The sequence below is a fragment of the Sceloporus undulatus genome, chromosome 5, assembly GCF_019175285.1.
Source record: "Sceloporus undulatus isolate JIND9_A2432 ecotype Alabama chromosome 5, SceUnd_v1.1, whole genome shotgun sequence".
Taxonomy (NCBI): Eukaryota; Metazoa; Chordata; class Lepidosauria; order Squamata; family Phrynosomatidae; genus Sceloporus; species Sceloporus undulatus.
In genome coordinates, this window is record NC_056526.1 from 128,355,776 (window position 1) to 128,373,363 (window position 17,588).

A 17,588-nucleotide genomic window follows, 5' to 3' on the forward strand; every position below is an offset into this window, starting at 1 on the left:
AAGACACGACACAAAAGGAGAAGGGAATGGTGAGGGGGGGAGGGAATCAGGTCCAGCATTCTTCTCTCCCTCTGAGGCCTGGACCAAGGCAGATGGACCGGAGGGAGGACTCTTCTTCTTCAGGCTAGCCCCTGATGGAACTGGGCCAACCTACTCTCTCCCTCAGAATATCATTGCCCTTTCATGGCATTAGGGTCAAGCTACATGGGATGCTCCCTTGACTATTGATTTTTTTTTCTTCTTGAAAAGGAGGTGTGGAGGCTGCAATCTACTGCGGAGACTGGTGTGTGGAAGGAATTTATTAACCCTTTCCCAGGCAGAAAATGTTCTGGGGGGAGGAATAAAATGATGAGAGGAATGTTCCAGCATTCTGTATTTGTAGCATACCAGAATAACTGGTAGGTTTTCAGTTTTCACAGGGAGAGTGGCAATTGCTTTTTGATCTCAACATACCCTGGTGCAACCTGAAATCTTCTGCACCTGGCACAAACTAAGTTAATTAATTTGCAACAAGCATCTGTCAGGATTGCAGATTAACCCCACCAGGCCCTTGACCTTTTCCTTTTTTGACACCTTTTCCTCCTTTTTTACCCCTCCCTCCTTTTGCATAAAAACCACTCTAAAGTAGAATTTTGTGAAACCTGACAACCAGCTTTTCTTCTGTAGAACTGAGAAGTAACTGTATTTGAAAATACACACAACGTGCAATTAATACTGTTTAGGAATAACTAAGGCACAATATGTTATACTATTATTTTAACATAGGTTGCATCTGCGCTGCAGAATTAATGCAGCTTGACACCCCTTTAACTGCCATTGCTCAATTCCATGGAATTCTGGAATTTGTAGTTTTGTGAGATATCTAGCCTTACCTGTCAAAGAGTTCTGGTGTCCCACCAAACTACAAATCCCAGAATTCGATGGAATGGAGCCATATAGTTAACATGGTCTCAAACTACATTAATTCTGTAGTGTGGCAGCAGGTAGTATAGTCTCACTACCAAAGTGTGTTTTCTGTCATAAACCAGTAACTTGTAGCAACTGGAAGGGAGCAATATTTCCCATCTTTGCCAATAATGGAATCAAATGAACATATTTATAATAAATCAAGTCATTTCAGCATATTTCTTCACTACAAATATTTTTAATTCACAACTAAACTGTACACACTGAAGGTTTTTTTCTAGCCTGGGCATCAATATACAAAGATTATGAGTATTTCTGTTCTACACAGTTACAGAACATACATGAACTGCCATGTTTCCATGCTTTCACACACAATGAAGGTTCTTTTGGAATTCTCTGATATGCTCCATTAGCTGTTATGTTTGCAATGTGGTCTGTACTGCCTCTTCCTTTCCTGAACCACACTTGGACCTTTCTGATATTTCTCTCCATGTACAGTTGGAACCTATGTTGCAGAATTTTGAGCATGATTTTTTTGTGTGTGGGAGATTAGTGCTATGGTCTTATAGTGGTTGCAGTCTTTAGTGTCTCCTTTTTTGTGGATGGGAATGTATGTTTTTTTCCAATCTGTTGGCCATCGTTTTGTTTTCCATATCTGGTAACATATGTTGATTAGCACTAAAGTTTACTCTACCAATGTGGATTGCAGCAGTTCAATTGGAATATCGCCTGTTCCTGGTGATTTGTTTTTTGCCATTTCTCTTATTGCAGCTTCTACCTCACTTTTTAGAATCATAGGCCCGTTACAGACGGGCCTTTAAGTACGGACTCAGTCCATACTAGGGTTAAAAAGGGGCGTCACTTCCGGACGCCCCTAACCCTAGCACAGACTGAGTCCGTACAAAATGGTGGTGCCTCTTCCACATGGGGGCCGCCATGACGACGTCACGACCGCGCCGCCTCTATACGGGGCGGTGCGGACGTGACGTCGTCGCTCCGCGCTAGGGCGCTTAGTGCACCCTTTCCACAGAGCAGGAAGGAGCTCCATTTCGGAGCTACTTCTTGGTTTGCATCGCTGGGCGCAGCCTTTAGACGGCTGCGCCCAGCTACGCAAGGGAGAAAGGGGCAAAGTGGCCCCTTTCTCCTCCTCCCCGCCGCCGCAGGGTGTCCTTGGGGCTTGAAGCCCCAAGGACACCCCTTTCCAGGCTGTGGGGAAGCGGCCTTTTGCCACTTCCCTGCAGCCTGGAAGGTGGCGGATTGGGGCCTCGGAGGCTGCCGGTCTGGCAGCTGAGGCCCCGATACACCGGGGAAAGCAGCGCCTACACGCCGCCTCAAAGGGGTGGTCTGTCACGCTCCATAGAATCATAGAATCATAGAATCGTAGAGTTGGAAGAGACCACAAGGGCCATCCAGTCCAATCCGCTGGCATGCAGGAAATCCAAATCAAAGCATCCCTGACAGATGGCCATCCAACCTCTGTTTGAAGACCTCTAAGGAAGGAGACTCCACTATACTTCGAGGGAGTTTGTTCCACTGTCGAACAGCCCTTACTATCAGGAAGTTCCTTCTAATGTTGAGGTGGAATTTGGAGTTCAACTTCATATGGTTCTACATTCCATATGTCCTTCATTTTCCCATCTCTTTTATATAACTCTTCAGTGTATTGCATCCAACATTTTCCAGATTATACCTTTATAACAGCTTTTCAGGCCTAAAGCACCCCATAGAAAGTCTGGGAGGCTGAAAACTAGCCTCTGGATCTTCCAAAATATTCCAGGCTTGGTTTATAGTGATTTTTTTTTTCAATTTGTGCTGAGTTGTACCTGCACTGCAGTAGTTTGGTACTTTTTTAATTGTCAGGCTTCTTGCCATCATCCTGTGATTATAGCTGGTAAAGTTCTTAGTAAATTTGCTGTACTGGACATCTCTGCTCCTATGGTTCAGGGGTCTCCAGAGTCGTAGTCCAATACTCAAACCACTACACCATACTGGCTATTATGTAAGAAAGCACCTCACCAAATTTACCAGCTGAGACAATAGAAGAGGTAGGGAAAATGGGGGGGGGGGGCATGATGGCACTGTTTAAACATCTCAAGGGCTCTCACAGAAAGGAGGGACCAGATTTGTTTGCTGCAGCCCTATAGGGTAGGACCATGTGCAATGATTCTAGGTTATAGGAAGGTACATTTCAAGTTAACATTAGAAGGAAGTTTTTGCCAATAAAAGCTGTTTGTCAGCACAACCAATTACATTGAGATCTGCTGAAGTCTTTTTCTCTGAGCATCTAAAAAAGAGTTTGACAGCTACCTGCTGGGGATGCTATAAGTGAAGTTCCTGTATTGAGTGGGATGTTGGGTTCAATGGCTTATGGGGACCCTTCCAACACAATTATTCTATTATTTGAAGTGTTGGTTAGGTTTTATTTCATGTGGTTGTATTGAAAGTGGGTTTTGGGGAAGGGTTGTCAGTGTTAACGTTTTAGTTCTGACTTTCCTCCCATGTATTTTTATTGTCAGTAATATCATCATTGAAAAGGCAAGATACAAATTTAAACAAAAAACAACAGCAGATGAGAAGTAGATTTCACTATTGGCAACAAAGCCATATACTTGTTTGTTAGGAATTGTATGGCTTTCCAGATAGGGCTATGCTGGCTGGCGTTGCTGGGAGCTGCAATATAACAAATCTACTCTTTAGATTTTCCACCCATTACTTTCTGATATGTTCTTGATAATTCTTAGCAGCAATTGCATCCATTGAAAATGTGTGGGTAGATGTTTCTGTGGATGGTTTTTAAAATGGGGTGGTGGTTTGAAGCGATTTTCGTTTTAGGACTAAGGTGGGCAAACTATGACCCACAGGCTGCATGTTGCCCTTGGGTCCCCAAACTGCAGTTCTTAAAGTCCCCAGACACAAAAAATTAAATGCCCCCAGCCCCCCCAATGGCTCTAAACCACTACAAAATGGAATGGTTTGCCCCTTAATACCTGAATTCCCAGCACACACAGAGACAGAGAGCAAGCTGAACATCAACCAAAATTAAAACTGGAGGTAATGGAACTTTATTTCTGAGCACATCAAGCATGACAATTGGCCTTGCCACCTCTGTTTCATGGCTACTGCTTCATACATTAATACATTTACTGGGCAGAATAGTTGTGATACAAGTTGATATTAAAGGCAACAATCCTATTTATATATGTACTTATTTACTTATGAGTCTCACTAAACTCAGTGCGCCATATTTCCATTCAACCTTTATAGTACTGCTGCATTGTGAGGCACCAAGGTTTAACTGGAATTAAGAACTACTGAACAATGTGGCACTTCCTATGAAACATGCATGGCATCTATTGGTTAATCACGTTGGGTGGATAATTTTAATAGGTGGAGTGAATTAAAAAAAAACCCATCATTTCTGTATTATTTATTTAAGTTGTTTTGGTTCTGTTGCATTACTTCAATAGGAAACAAAAATGTCTGTATGGAACCTTACCTTTTTGATAATGTGAGATGGGTTTTATTTATTGGTGTATATGTCTGTTCACATTTCATTCAAAAAGCACTTGTTGGGGTTTAATAAGATTCCCTTGTAAACTAGCAGATAAGCCAATCACACACACTTCATTCAAACCACAATTAATAAATCATTCTGTTAGAAACAAGTGGATGAATCAAGTAGCGATTCCATAAACACACAGAAAGCTATATTTGATGTGTTTATTTTGTAGTACTTACATTTATTTTTACTATGCTATTAGAGATATTTTTTAAAATGCAACCTAAAATTGCATTGAAAACAACAACAACAATGCCATGCAGAATCTCAAATTGGTAATAGCTAAGCTATTTTTGCTGTAAGCAATGCTCTGCACAACACCTGCTGAAATGGATTAGCTCCCCTCATTTAACCGTTTCCTCTAGCATCTCTAAAATAGCTTCCTTAATATAGTCTGCTCTCTGTTTTTTATTTAAGGACGATTATGCTAACTCTCCTTAAAACGGATCACTTCAGCACTGTGGCTAATCCTGTTCACTTGACTTGTGTTCCTGAGTGGAAATACAAAGCTCTCTATTGTGAAGTTATCAGTACTGTTCGTTTGCCCTTGTTCAGTTCATCCACAACCTTGGAAAATTAAATATTAGTTGTGTCCAACTGGCGGAGGGATGGTGGAAGTGGTGTTTTTAACCATCTCCTTCAGACCTGCTAATGTTCCAGGACTTGCTAATTCTCCCTAACACAGATACATATCCGTTGGGAAACATGTTGAACATGCTGTAGGTTAAGGCCAGAAATACATTGAGCTTGGAGGTGCTCAGCTAATCATACTGAAGAAGTTCCAAAGATCCATTGCATCCCAGACAAATGCTACAGCATGAGCTCATTGTCTTCCTGAATTCTGCATAGAAAGAACATACATGTTCTGCATGCCTTGACTAACTCACTGGTGGATCACATAGCTGAGACAACATGGCTGTGCCCCTGTGTACAAAACAGATAGCATCTTAACTTGTTTCATACTCACACAGCCTCGAGTGAGACAGTTAGCAGCAACATTTTTCAAGAGCTGGAATACTCTCATCTCAAAGTACTGGCACCTTTTTTTCTCCTTAAACCAGAAGCTTGCCCCCATGCAAGTATTGCAGGATGATTGGTATAAATGTAACTGTGTGAGGTTGAAAGAGTATTTTTATTTTTCTATAGCATGTTTTTTTTTAAAAAAAACTGTGTTACCTGTTAAATCATTGCAGCATTGTTTTAATCCCCTCCCTCTGTAGCTACAACCATGTGCTGCTCTGTCTGGAGAAATGAGCTTTGTTTTCATGTATGAGTCACAAAAGACAGGGGGAATAAGACTCATTTTCCAAGAATGTGTCTAAAACATTATGTAGAAGAAGAGGAAACTGGAAGATAAAGAAAAAAATTCCTCCACAACAGCTTTGGGACTCATGCAGCTCTGTAGATTTTGTTAGACTGCGATTCCCATCAGCCCTAACCAGATCAGCCTGCTGGAGCTGCAGTCTAATGACATCTGAGGGGGCACATGTTTCTATCTCTGCCTTCCAGGGAAGATTAAAGTTGAGTTGTTACAAAGTGCTGAACATTATAGCTTGCCAATACAGTTCTAGAACATTAATGGTTCATCCAGTCTGACCCACTTGTGACACAGAAAATAATTTTTGTTTCCTCAACAATAGGAAATATTGCTTGGGAAAAATAAAGGAAAACTGTCCCCACTAGTCATACACATCTATGGATACATATGATCATCTCATCACTTGCTTCCTTTAGTTGTCTTTCTGTTCTGCAACAAAAGTGCAGTTATATTAGAATTTTATGCAATATTCCAGTGGGCTACAGGTGGACACTCTGTGGTTCTTAGTGTAATTAATCCAGATGCAATCTGGTTATTAATATACAGTAATGAGCTGTACATGATCTCTCAAATTGAAACCCCACTGGGTCCTCAGTGAGCAATTACACCTGCTAACTCTATAGCAGGTGAAGGGCATGTTTGCATGACAGCTGCTTATTGTGCTGGTTTAGGAACTTGTAGCATGCAAGCAATCTAAAAGAAGGACATACACTTGGAAAAAACAGGTACCTCCTTCTCAATCCAGCACTCTGATTCAGGTGTGGGAAAGCAGCCTGGAGTATTAGGCAATGATGGTCATATGTTTCTTCCTATCACAAGGTCAGAATGTGATAAGCTGTGGGTGGGTACAGTGCAGACTTAAGGATGCATGTTTCCACTATGGCTAATACTGAAGTCCTCTTTCTATTCAAATCCCCTAGATTGCCCTTTGGCCTAAAGAAACAGTGGATGAATTGGCTCTCCTGAAAGTCTCCAATGATGGTGATTCATCTTTATACTGGAGGTGGGGTGAGAGGTGATGGAGCTGCAACTAGACTGCCAGAACTCAGAGCTTCAAACATTTTCTCTAGTATTGTAGGTGAGGGGAAGGAATCCCTTTTCCTCTTCCTTGTTATTTATTTGATGGCATATACTGTGCACCATGTTTAATATGTAATGTATCCAAGATGAATAATATCATCAAGGGCTACCCCTTATGACATCACTTTGGTAATATCACCAGCCCCTGATCTCACAAGTGGTCATCTCTGAGTCTCTGGTTCTGGCCCTGAGATCTCAGGACCTGGTTTACTCCTGGAATGGCAATCCTACCTGTAATTGTTTAACATAAAAAAAATCTCCTTAAAAATAACATCTAGAAGTGACTTTCTTGCCACTTCACACTTTCTGTGAAGCCAAGGGCTGGTCTAAGAGGTGAAAATTGCCCCCAGGACTTGCCAGAGTTGACATGGGCTAAGCTACAGCATGGAGAGTCAGCTTAGTGTTGTGGTTTGAGTGTTGGACTATGACTCTGGAGACCAGGATTCAAATCCCAGCTCAGCCCTGTTAAGTCAGGCTGAGCTCTGGTGGTGCAGTGGTTAAATATATGTACAGGTACTGCTAAACCACAAGGTTGAGAGTTCGATCCCAGGGGCTCCAAGGTCCACACAACCTTGCACCCTTTCATAGGTTACTAAAATGAGTACCCAGCTTGTTGGGGACAATTGGCTTACATATTGTAAACCGCTTAGGGAGTGCTTAGTTCACTGATAAGAGGTATAGAAATTTATTTCCTACTGCTATTCCTGCTGGGTGACCTTCGGCAAGTCACATGCTCTCAGTCTTGGGAAGGCAATGGTAAACCTTTTCTGAACCCATCTTGCCAAGAAAATCCCATGATAAGGCCACCTTAGGGTTGCCATAAGTCGGAAACAACTTGAAGGCACTTAACAACAACAAGTATGGAAAGCATTGACTGGGTTCACATGTCATGATGAGCTGTGATTCTGTTGCATTTTGGCTTGTTGCCAGTGTGCTGGCTCCCAATGTATGACTGAAACCACAGAACCCAGATAATACTTTTTAGTCCATGGTTTGTTTGTTTGTTTGTTGTTGTTGTTTTATGACATCTTCAAACAGCAAGAGCTGCCATCTGGTTTGTTTCTCGTCCAAGAAGCCCCAAATCCAAGTTTCATTCTATGGCTTGTTGGAAGGGAAATAAGCAAGACTACCAGTTTGTAGCAACTTTGGACATAAACAAATCACAAGCCAAAATCTTCAGTTTATTTTAGCTTTGGAAGCATGCCTGTGCTGGGGAAGCATATTTCACCACAATCACCATTGTTAGAGTCCCAGTGGCACAGTAGTTGAATGCCGGTCCTGCAGCCACAATGTTGTGCCTGGGGGCTCCAAAATCAACTTAGCCTTTTGTCCTTTCATACGTTGATAAATTGGGTACCCAGCTTGTTGGGGGTAATTGGCTTATAGATTGTAAACTGCTTAGAGACTGAGTAGTTCAGTATGAAGTGGTATAGAAATGTAAATACTAAATGCTAATGCTAGAATTCTGGCAGCTTCACTGCTGCTGTGAAATGAAGTCCAAACTGATGTCACTTCCTGATTTATTTTTGTCAGAGGGTTGTTTGTTTGTTTGTTTTTGGCATGGCAGGATTTCAGCTGGTCTCTTGGAGACTATTGGTTTGGAATACCTGGTAGCTGAAAACGGTCCAGGAAAAGCATTAAAACTGGGGAGTGTCTGAAGTCTTGGGGCCACAAAAATGGAATTGGATTCTGCATAACACCCACAGGCTGTGCTTTGTCTACCCCTGCTCTTGCTCTAAGTGGAAGCAACCACAGGAACCCTGGTTTATCATGATATCCAGCTGAGTTCAGCAGACCCTAAAATAAGCACTGCAAGAGATGGTTTGTGTTTAGGGTTACCAAACTAACAACTGGAGACAGCTACTATACCTTTCATAGTTGTGTAGAAGAAAGAATTTCAGCAGGTGCTGTTTGTTACCTGGTTGTGTTACAAGCGACATCTGCTGAAATCGTTTCTTCCACACAACCATTAAGGATACAGGAGCCCTCTCCAGTTTTCAACCTGCTAATCCTATTTGTGTTAGTTCTAATGAAATCAACTAATGATGTACTAGCTTAAGTAGTTTGTTAATGGTGCTGCAGTAGACTTGGGTCCACTCATCACTTAAATGACTCAGTTCACAAAGACACATCATCTAATGTCTTTAGGAATGACTAATAACACAGTTTCAAAGATTCAGATGGGAGTCTTTCAAGTCCCACAAGAATATCTCCCCCTTTTGAGTGGAGATGTGTCAAATTGAATTTGGGCCCTTCTACCAGTAGGGCATGTATTCCTGGGATTGTGCTACAATTCTAGCCCCAGTGGAAACTGGGAAGTTTACTGAATAAATATGGATTGGATCAGGATGGAAATTGTATCTACTTGTATCTGCATGGATTCATTGAAAAATATGCCACCCTAGGAATACAGTTCATAGACTTGGAAAGACCTGAGCTCACTAACAAGGGACTCATATTTCATTGTAGAACAATAAGAATATGTGGTCCATACAGAAAGGGGGGAGGGAACCCTGCTCTTTGTGTGTCATCACTGAACAGAACATTGTGTTACCTGAATGGAAAAAGCTATACCCTGTTGATAAAGTGAGAAAGGGAAGCCTTGAACATATTTTAGTTCTGCTGGTAGAACCAATTGTTTACCTCCACCTGCATTAGCAGCAATTCCATCTGGTTCCAAACAAAGGAACTGGGGAGATAGCTAAGAACACTGTTTGTGACTGATTTAGGAGATTATTGCACGTCATTTTTCACTGGGACCTGTATGACCAAGCAACATAAGAGTGTGGCCAAGATGATAAGTTACTTTGGATTTAGTAACTCTTATCATCTTGGCCACACCCTGAAGCTGCTTGGTCATACAGGTCCAGTTTGCACCTGTAACATGTTGAAGAATAGAGTGTATGCAGGCACTTGCCCTGATATTCAGACTTGGGAATAATTCTGTTCCTGCAATGATCAAGAGTTTCCAGTTTACTCTGGACTCGTTTTTCTTCCCAGTTTCCTTTCCCAGCAAAGAAAAAAAAATTTTCTAAAACTGAAGTGCTACATTGCTATTTGCTTATATAAATCCTCATTCCCCATCACCACCACGTGGTTGGGTAAACCAGTCACCATGGTAACAGTTCTAACCCTAACTGCATGCTGGGTACCAAAAAATAACTATCTATAGATATATGTAATTAAATGTCATGTATGTGAAAAGATGCCATCCTCAGAAATTTCTCTCTGGGCAGAATCTGACACTGGTGAACCAGCTCCATAACTAGCCAACGTGATCCTTATTGCATAATAAACACAACCACTTTCAGTTTCTTCCTAAACCTATTCCTATTCCCTCCGAATGTATGCCCAATTGCATTTCATGGCACTTGCTTCTTACTATATGCATGAGATACTGCAGGCTTAGCTTGTGTGCCTTTGACATGGCAGCTAGTTTTGCTCATAATTCCCTCCCGGCCTCTGGATAGGTTTCCTCCTGCATCTTTAAAAGATGCACTGCAAGCAGAAATTTGGCAGGTGAAGTGCTCTTCCCTTCACTTCTTGTTTGCTGCCTAATGAGTTGTTCTTGTTAGCTTCTGTCAAGTCCATTTGGACTTGACCCTATGGCTGCCAAGCTCTGAACATTTGAGAGAAATGATGGTTTCGGATTCACTGCCTAAAGTCAGTGGGCCCAAAATCATCATTTCCCTCAAATGTTCAGAGCTTGGAAGTAACTAATTAGTTATTGGCAATTAAGTTATTTTCCCCCAATAACAGAGATATAACTAACAGAGCCAGTTGGTGTAGTGGTTTGAGTTTTGGACTACAGCTCTGGAGGCCAGGGTTAGAATCCCCGCTCTGGCATGGAAACTCATTGGGTAGCCTTCAACAAGTCACATTTTCTCAGCCTCAGGAGCTTTTCACACAAGAAGCAAGCATCATTAAAACGTGATTAAGTGGTGCTAATACCATGATTAAGGGGAAGATTATCACACCCTGCACGCTTCTCCCGTTCAAGTCCCATGCGTAAACTGTAATGGACGTGTCATTGAGTAATAACAAAAACTCCCATTACCGAGTGACACACCCATTACAGTTCACGCACAGGACATGAACGGAAGAAGCGCGCAGGGGTATGATAATCTTTCCCCCGATCACACAATTTAATCATGTTTTAATGACACTTGTCTCCTCCATGTGAAAGAGCCCTCAGAGGAAGGCAAACTCCCTCTGAATAAATCTTGCCAAGAAAGCCTTTGACTGGTTTCCCTTAGGGTCACCATAATCAGTAAATGATTGAAGGCACACAACAACAACAACAGGTACAATTCATCCTGCCTATACTTTGAAAAGAGATAACATCACTATTTTTGTGCTGTAACTATAGCCTTTGGTTACAGATGTACCAAAAAGTATTATAATTAAGATACAGGGGAGAAATATCATTAGTTAAAGTGTTCTCATACTACTATCTCAGGTTCAGCTGTGCATGTTGAGGTGACAACAATCTGGATATAAAAAGGCTAGCAGGTTGTAGCATACTGATGATTTCTAAGTAACTAAAACTAGCTAGTTACTCTCAAGAAGTGACCGTTACTTTTTAAATTGTAACTATAATGGTATCTATACTTGGGGGTATTGGAACTTGGATAACAGTACTTGAGGAGTATTGGAACTACTATAGTAACTCACAATTCTTTAAAAATAACGATTCAAGCTCTGGATTTCCCATGTGATGCTAAGTAGTTATACGAGGAATATGATCATGTCAATTAACTTTAAATGATTAATCTCTCAATGTTCTCTGTAGAAATAATTATGTACAAATTATTGGCATTATACAGCTTATATAAGAGTAACAGAATATTATTATTCCCTTCTAAATATTACACGGAAACAAGTTCAGATAAAAGGCTATAGACACATAACCACTCAGCTATTACTGTTTTTCTTTGAGAGTAACATTACAACTTTTGAACCCAGAGATGAGACTCAGCCCTTCAGATGTTATTGAACTCTAATTCCCATCATTCTTCACCACTGCTTAAACTGGCTTGGGATGCTGGGAGTTACAGTCTAACAACATCTAGAGTGCTACATGATTAGTAATGTACAGACATGTATATGAACATATATGTCAAATATTTCCCTGCCACATAGGAAGTAAAGGCCAAATATACATTCTAAAAGATTATTTGCTAATATCATGGCAATTATGTCATTGCTGCCATTATCGTTGTCATCATTGTCATTGTAAGGATTTTTTTAAAAAAAAACAATAATTTGCAGACAACAATTTTAATGTGGGTTTAGGATTTCTTCCAAATCAAATGAATATCTAAAATATTTTTAAATGTATGTAGTTAAAGAGTACAGACTGTTTTATTTATTATTATTAATAATAATAATACAGACTAATAAGAGTGAAGCATCATAAATCAAAAATTCATACTTATGAAAGTGTTAATGCTACAAATAAATCTTCATATACAGGGGCCCACTCAATCCACACAATATTAGCACTATTATTCCCTGGCTGTATCCTGTGTATCCAGCAAGAGCTGGACAGTGAAGAAAGCAGACAGAAAGAAAATAAACTCATTTGAAATGTGATGCTGGAGAACAGTATTTAGGATACCATGCACAGCCCAGAAGACAAACAAATGAGTTCTTGAACAGATCAGACCAGAGCTCTCCTTGGAAGCTAAGGTGGTCAAGTTGAGACTATTATACTTTGGCCACATAATGAGGAGGCAGGGGTCACTAGAAAAAACAATAATGCTAAGAAAGTGAGAAGGTAGAAGAAAGAGAGGAAAACAGATCAGATGGATAGACTAAATTAGCAGGGTTATGGGCAAGAGTTTGCAGGAGCTGGGCAAGGCAGTGGAGGATAGGGATTATTGGAAATGTCTGAGTCAACTCAAGGGCAACTAATAACAACAATAAACCTGAGGTATCCTGGGGTTTGGTGAATCACCAGACCTTTGGATGAAAAATTTTAAAAACCCTCCCTAAATTGTCAATCCCATGATTCTGTACAATGGAACTGTGGCAGCTAAAGTGGGTAGTAGAGCTATAATTCTGCAGTGTGAATGGGCCCAGAGAATTCTTTGCAAAATTCCACTCATGCTGTCTTCCAAATGCAACAGCATTACTTTTGTGGACTGCAAATCCCAGAATTCTCCATAATTGGCCATACTGGCTAAGGGAATTGTAGACTTTGCTTTCTTGTCTTTCTCAAACAGATGCCACAGTGTTTGATAGAAGGGGACTGTAGACTTTTTCCTATCCTCTAGCATATATTTTGAGGGAAGGAGAGAAATACAGTTTTCTAGGAAGAAAATTTCTGCCCAGCCCTCTCCCTGACATTTTAGTTTCTAGGAACAAGGAGGTTTGTTTCCAATTCCAATAGACAACTTTTCCCCCACCCCCCAATAGTCAGAAATAATATAATTAAGAAAAATCTGTTTACAGTTGATTCTCCATAACTGGGATTTTTTATCCACAGATAAAGTTTTTCAAAATTCAAAAAATATATTAATTTCAAAACACAAGCCTTGATTTTGCGCTTGTATATAAGGGACACCATTTTACTATGCCATTGTATATAATTGGACTTGAGCATCCACATATTTTGGTATCTGTAGAGGGGTCCTGGAACCAAATCCCAGCAGATACCAAGGGCCCACTGTACTCAATTCTGCTCTGCACATATTAACAGCACATGTATCCCAAGGTGCAAATGTACACTGAAAATGAATGCTAAAGTTAGATTCGTCCAAGCCATTATATTCCCCACCCCATGTAGTGATGTGAAAGCTGGACAGTGAAGAAAGTAGATAAGAAGAAAATAAATTTGAGATGTGGTGTTGGAGGAGAATGCAGATGATACTCTGAATAGCCAAAAAGATGAACAGATCAAGCCTGAAATTTCCTTGGAAGCCAAGATGATCAAATTCAGGCTGTCTTACTTTGGTCACATCATGAGAGGATATAATTCACTGAAAAAGACAATAATACTAGGAAAAGTAGAAGACAGTAGAAAGAGCTGGAAACCACACTCCAGATGGATAGACTCAATCAGGGGAGGTCATGGGTCTGGATTTGCAAGAACTAAGCAAAGTAGTGGAAGGTAGGGGATCTTGGAAGTGTCTCATCCACAGAGTCACCATGAGTCAGGGTTGACTCAAGGACAGTTAACAACAACAAAGTGATACTACATTTGAAGCAAGAGAGATCAGATGCCAACGTGAGTGACATGGAACACAGTGGCTGCTCTTTCCTGGATCAAAGTAACAGGTGGAATTTTTATATATCTTTATAGCACTGTATTAAATAGTCATGGCAATCCTCTATTACAGTGGCAGAGTAAGAAATGATGACCCACTGAGTGCCATCTGCCTGTAACCTGCCTCCAACTATGCTGCATTTTCACATAATGATCCTGGTGTTTCCCCAGGAGACTACCAATATTTATTCATTGCCTGCTTAGGACACTCTAATTGCTTATCACAGCTTCCTAGCTCTGTCAGTATCTGCCGGACACACTCTGCACAGCACAACCATCAATAAATCCCTCTATCAAAAGCTTGGTTTTCCTTTTGTTAGGGCGAAGTTGTCACCATGGTAACATTCTAATACCTCTGTAACAGTTGGCGGTCCGTGCTGCAGTTGTCATCTTGTCCTTGGTATTTTATTTTATTTGCTTCCATTGCTGAATGGTTATAACATTCTCCCCCACCTTCATTTTAAGGTTTTGTTGTTGTTATGTGCCTCCAATTTGATTCCAATTTATAGAGACTCTGTCCTAGGATTTTCTTGCAAAAAAATTATTCCAAGGAGGTTTGCCATTGCCCTCCTCTGAGGCTGAGAGGGTGGGACTTGTCAACCAGTAAATCTCTATGGGATTATCTACGCTATAGAAATAACTCAGTTTGACACTATGTTTACTTCCATGGCTCCATCCTACAGAATCCTGGGATTTGTAGTTTTGTGATGAACCAGTACTCTTTGGCAGGGAAGGTTATATACCTTGCAAACTACAAATCTGAGGTTTCCATAGGTTGGAAAGGTTGGCATTACTAAGTGGTGTCAAATGGAATTCTTTATACATGCAAAGGAATCTTGTAGCACCTTTGAAATGAACTAAAAGAAAGAAACTGGTAGCATGAGCTTTTGTAGACTTGAGTCTACTTCCTTAGATGCATTCTGGATTATTTGCTGCTATCCCTGCATCTGAGAAAAGCTCATACTACCAGCTTCTTTCTTTTCATTACTCTCAAATGTGCTACAAGATTTCTATGCATACTGATTTTCCAGACTAATATAGCTACATCTTTGAATTATTTCTACAGTGTAGATGCACCCTGAGGCTGAGTGTGGATTCAAACACTCAAAACACTAAACCATCTTGGCAAGGTATGCTTTAAATTTCCAACGATACCTATTTCAAGAGCCAGCATGGCATAGTGGTTAGAGCGCTGGACTGCAGCTCTGGAGACCAGATTTGATTCCCTTCTCAACCATGAAAAACCACTGGGTGACCTTGGGCAAGTCACATGTTCTCAGCCTCAGGGGAAGGCAATGGCAAACCTCTGAAGGAAAGAAAATCCCATGATAGATTCACCTTAGGGTCATCATATGTCGGAAACAATCTGAAGGCATGCAACAACAACAACAACATAAAGAGTACCTATTTCAACCATGGAAATATTTCTACCTGATATGGGGATGGGCAGGTTGCACCTTTTCTTTCTGTCAATCAAGCAGAGCTACATCAAGCAATACACTTTAAATGCTGGAGTAGTGGGGAGGAAGATAGTCTTTTTCCATATAGTAAAAAATATACATCTTGATGGTGATGAAAGGAAAGCTAGAGAACAGGAAGTAAGTGTGAGTGTGGCATTTGTTATCATAAGGGGCTTGACTTGACTTGCAATGGTGTAATGTTTTGTACATGGTCTTCCATACAGCACCATGATGTAGCTTTCTAATGCACATATTAATATAAAAGCAAGATATTTATTCTGGCAGCTGAACTGATTTCTGGAGACAGCTATGCAAGTGCTAAAGGCTTATGAGGTGTATTCTTCATTGGGCAAAAAGATGGATTATTGCATGGTAGTCCTTAATCACTTTTAAAGTCTGCAACATCAAAACCTTGTAGTGACCTTTCCCAATGCCTGCAGGTGTGCTGTCCCGTCACAAGCTAGTGACTGAGTTAAAGTGACAGCAATTTAATTGGCATTGGGACCTTTTTCTAATTGTTTACAATAGTTAAATTTTATTAGGAACCAAAACAAGGAGACAGGACAAAAAGTGAGAGGGAAGATGACTGTCTACATGACTCTCCAACACAGTGTCTCTTTCCGATACCACCCCAAGAGATGGATCAATGGAAAGAAGGGCCTCTTTTTTTCTTTCCTCTGGTCCACTCCTTGTCCTTCACAAAGCTTGAAAAGTTTCCTTAAGATAATTGGGAATTGTCATCCAATACCTTCTAACAGGTCAGAAAAAGAATGCATGAGAATGGAGAAGACAGCTTTATGGATGGCTTTGGCAGACAAACTGGATTTGAGTTTAGGTGTGACAGATGACACTCCTTACCACATTGTGTGTGTGTATAAATGCCTTTAAGTGGACTGTGGACTTATGATGACTTCATGAATTTAATAGGGTTTTCTTAGGCATGGAATACTCAAGAAATAGTTTTGTCAATTCTTTCCATCAACACTTGATACTCATTGGTGTTCTCCCATTGAAGTACTAACCAGAGTTGATCTTCCTTAGCTTCTAAATTCAGACAGGTTCTGGTGCCTTTGGGGTATTTTAGGACCTAAAAGTAGCCCTCTGGGGGTTTGGGGGGGGGGGTACAGAGGCTGTTTGAACAGGTTCTATAAGACCAAATCAGCCTGTAGAGAAAATAATTTGGATGGGGCCAGACAATGTTTGTGCTGCCTCATGGTCTGAGGGAGTAACCTCAAGCAAAAGGCTGAGACTCAGCTTAGTGCACTGTCATGCATGAGCTATGCAATAAAGGTGTGCATTATTGTGAATGGCTCCAATTAAATGTACTTGGGACTGAGCTGTATGTAAGATGGGAGAATTTCCTCTGGGTCAAGCAGAATCTTAGTAATATTTACAGAATAATTACACAGATTTCTTACTATAGAAATGTGCTGTTCATAGCACATGAATGATACAGGAATTATTGATACTGTGGATTTAAAATTGTAAATACAATTGATCCTGGGTGTCACAAAAATTGAAGTCAATAACCTATCTAAACTGCAAAATACCAGGTCAATCATGTTCTTTTAAAACTAGGACTTTCAAGAACTAGTGAATAAACTACAATTTACCTTATTAGATTCTGGCAAATAATGTGACCAGACTTCCTAAATCACTGAATTGGCATCAAATCTATCATTGTGCCATTTGTTTCCATGGGGGAAGGAAAATGAGGCATCCCACAAGAGAATTATCCACCTCTTGCTTTCTGCTTCCCAGAGTTCACTTATTAATGACACCTGGATGCGGATGAAGGTCAGCCCTTAAGGTATTTGGAGGCTGTGTTATCAGGGATGCTGTCATTGGGTTCGAGGGGAAAGAATTTGTTGGTCACAGAATCATAGGCTTCCCATATCCCGCCTGGGGACGGGACTTTCCCGATTTGGGGCGGGTCCGCACGGTCCCACCCCGGTTTGGCCCTGCCCCCGGGACTCCCCCCCCCCCAGCAAGTCC

At 40.9% G+C, this 17,588-nt stretch overlaps 1 protein-coding gene across 3 annotated transcripts in view; it reads right to left on the bottom strand.

Annotated features, from left to right (window-relative positions):
* The window catches only part of TLR3 (toll like receptor 3), a 78,129-nt gene that overhangs the window by 57,653 nt on the left and 2,888 nt on the right, over positions 1-17,588 (bottom strand). For 2 of the 3 annotated variants that reach the window (XM_042470624.1, XM_042470621.1), the window contains exon 1: positions 5,433-5,483. The exons of the other annotated variant lie outside the window; for it this stretch is intronic. In XM_042470624.1, coding sequence (XP_042326558.1) covers positions 5,433-5,464 — 32 coding nt within the window. In that variant the 5' untranslated portion in view covers positions 5,465-5,483. Of the gene's footprint in view, positions 1-5,432; positions 5,484-17,588 lie in introns of those variants that run through there. 3 annotated transcript variants of the gene reach the window in all.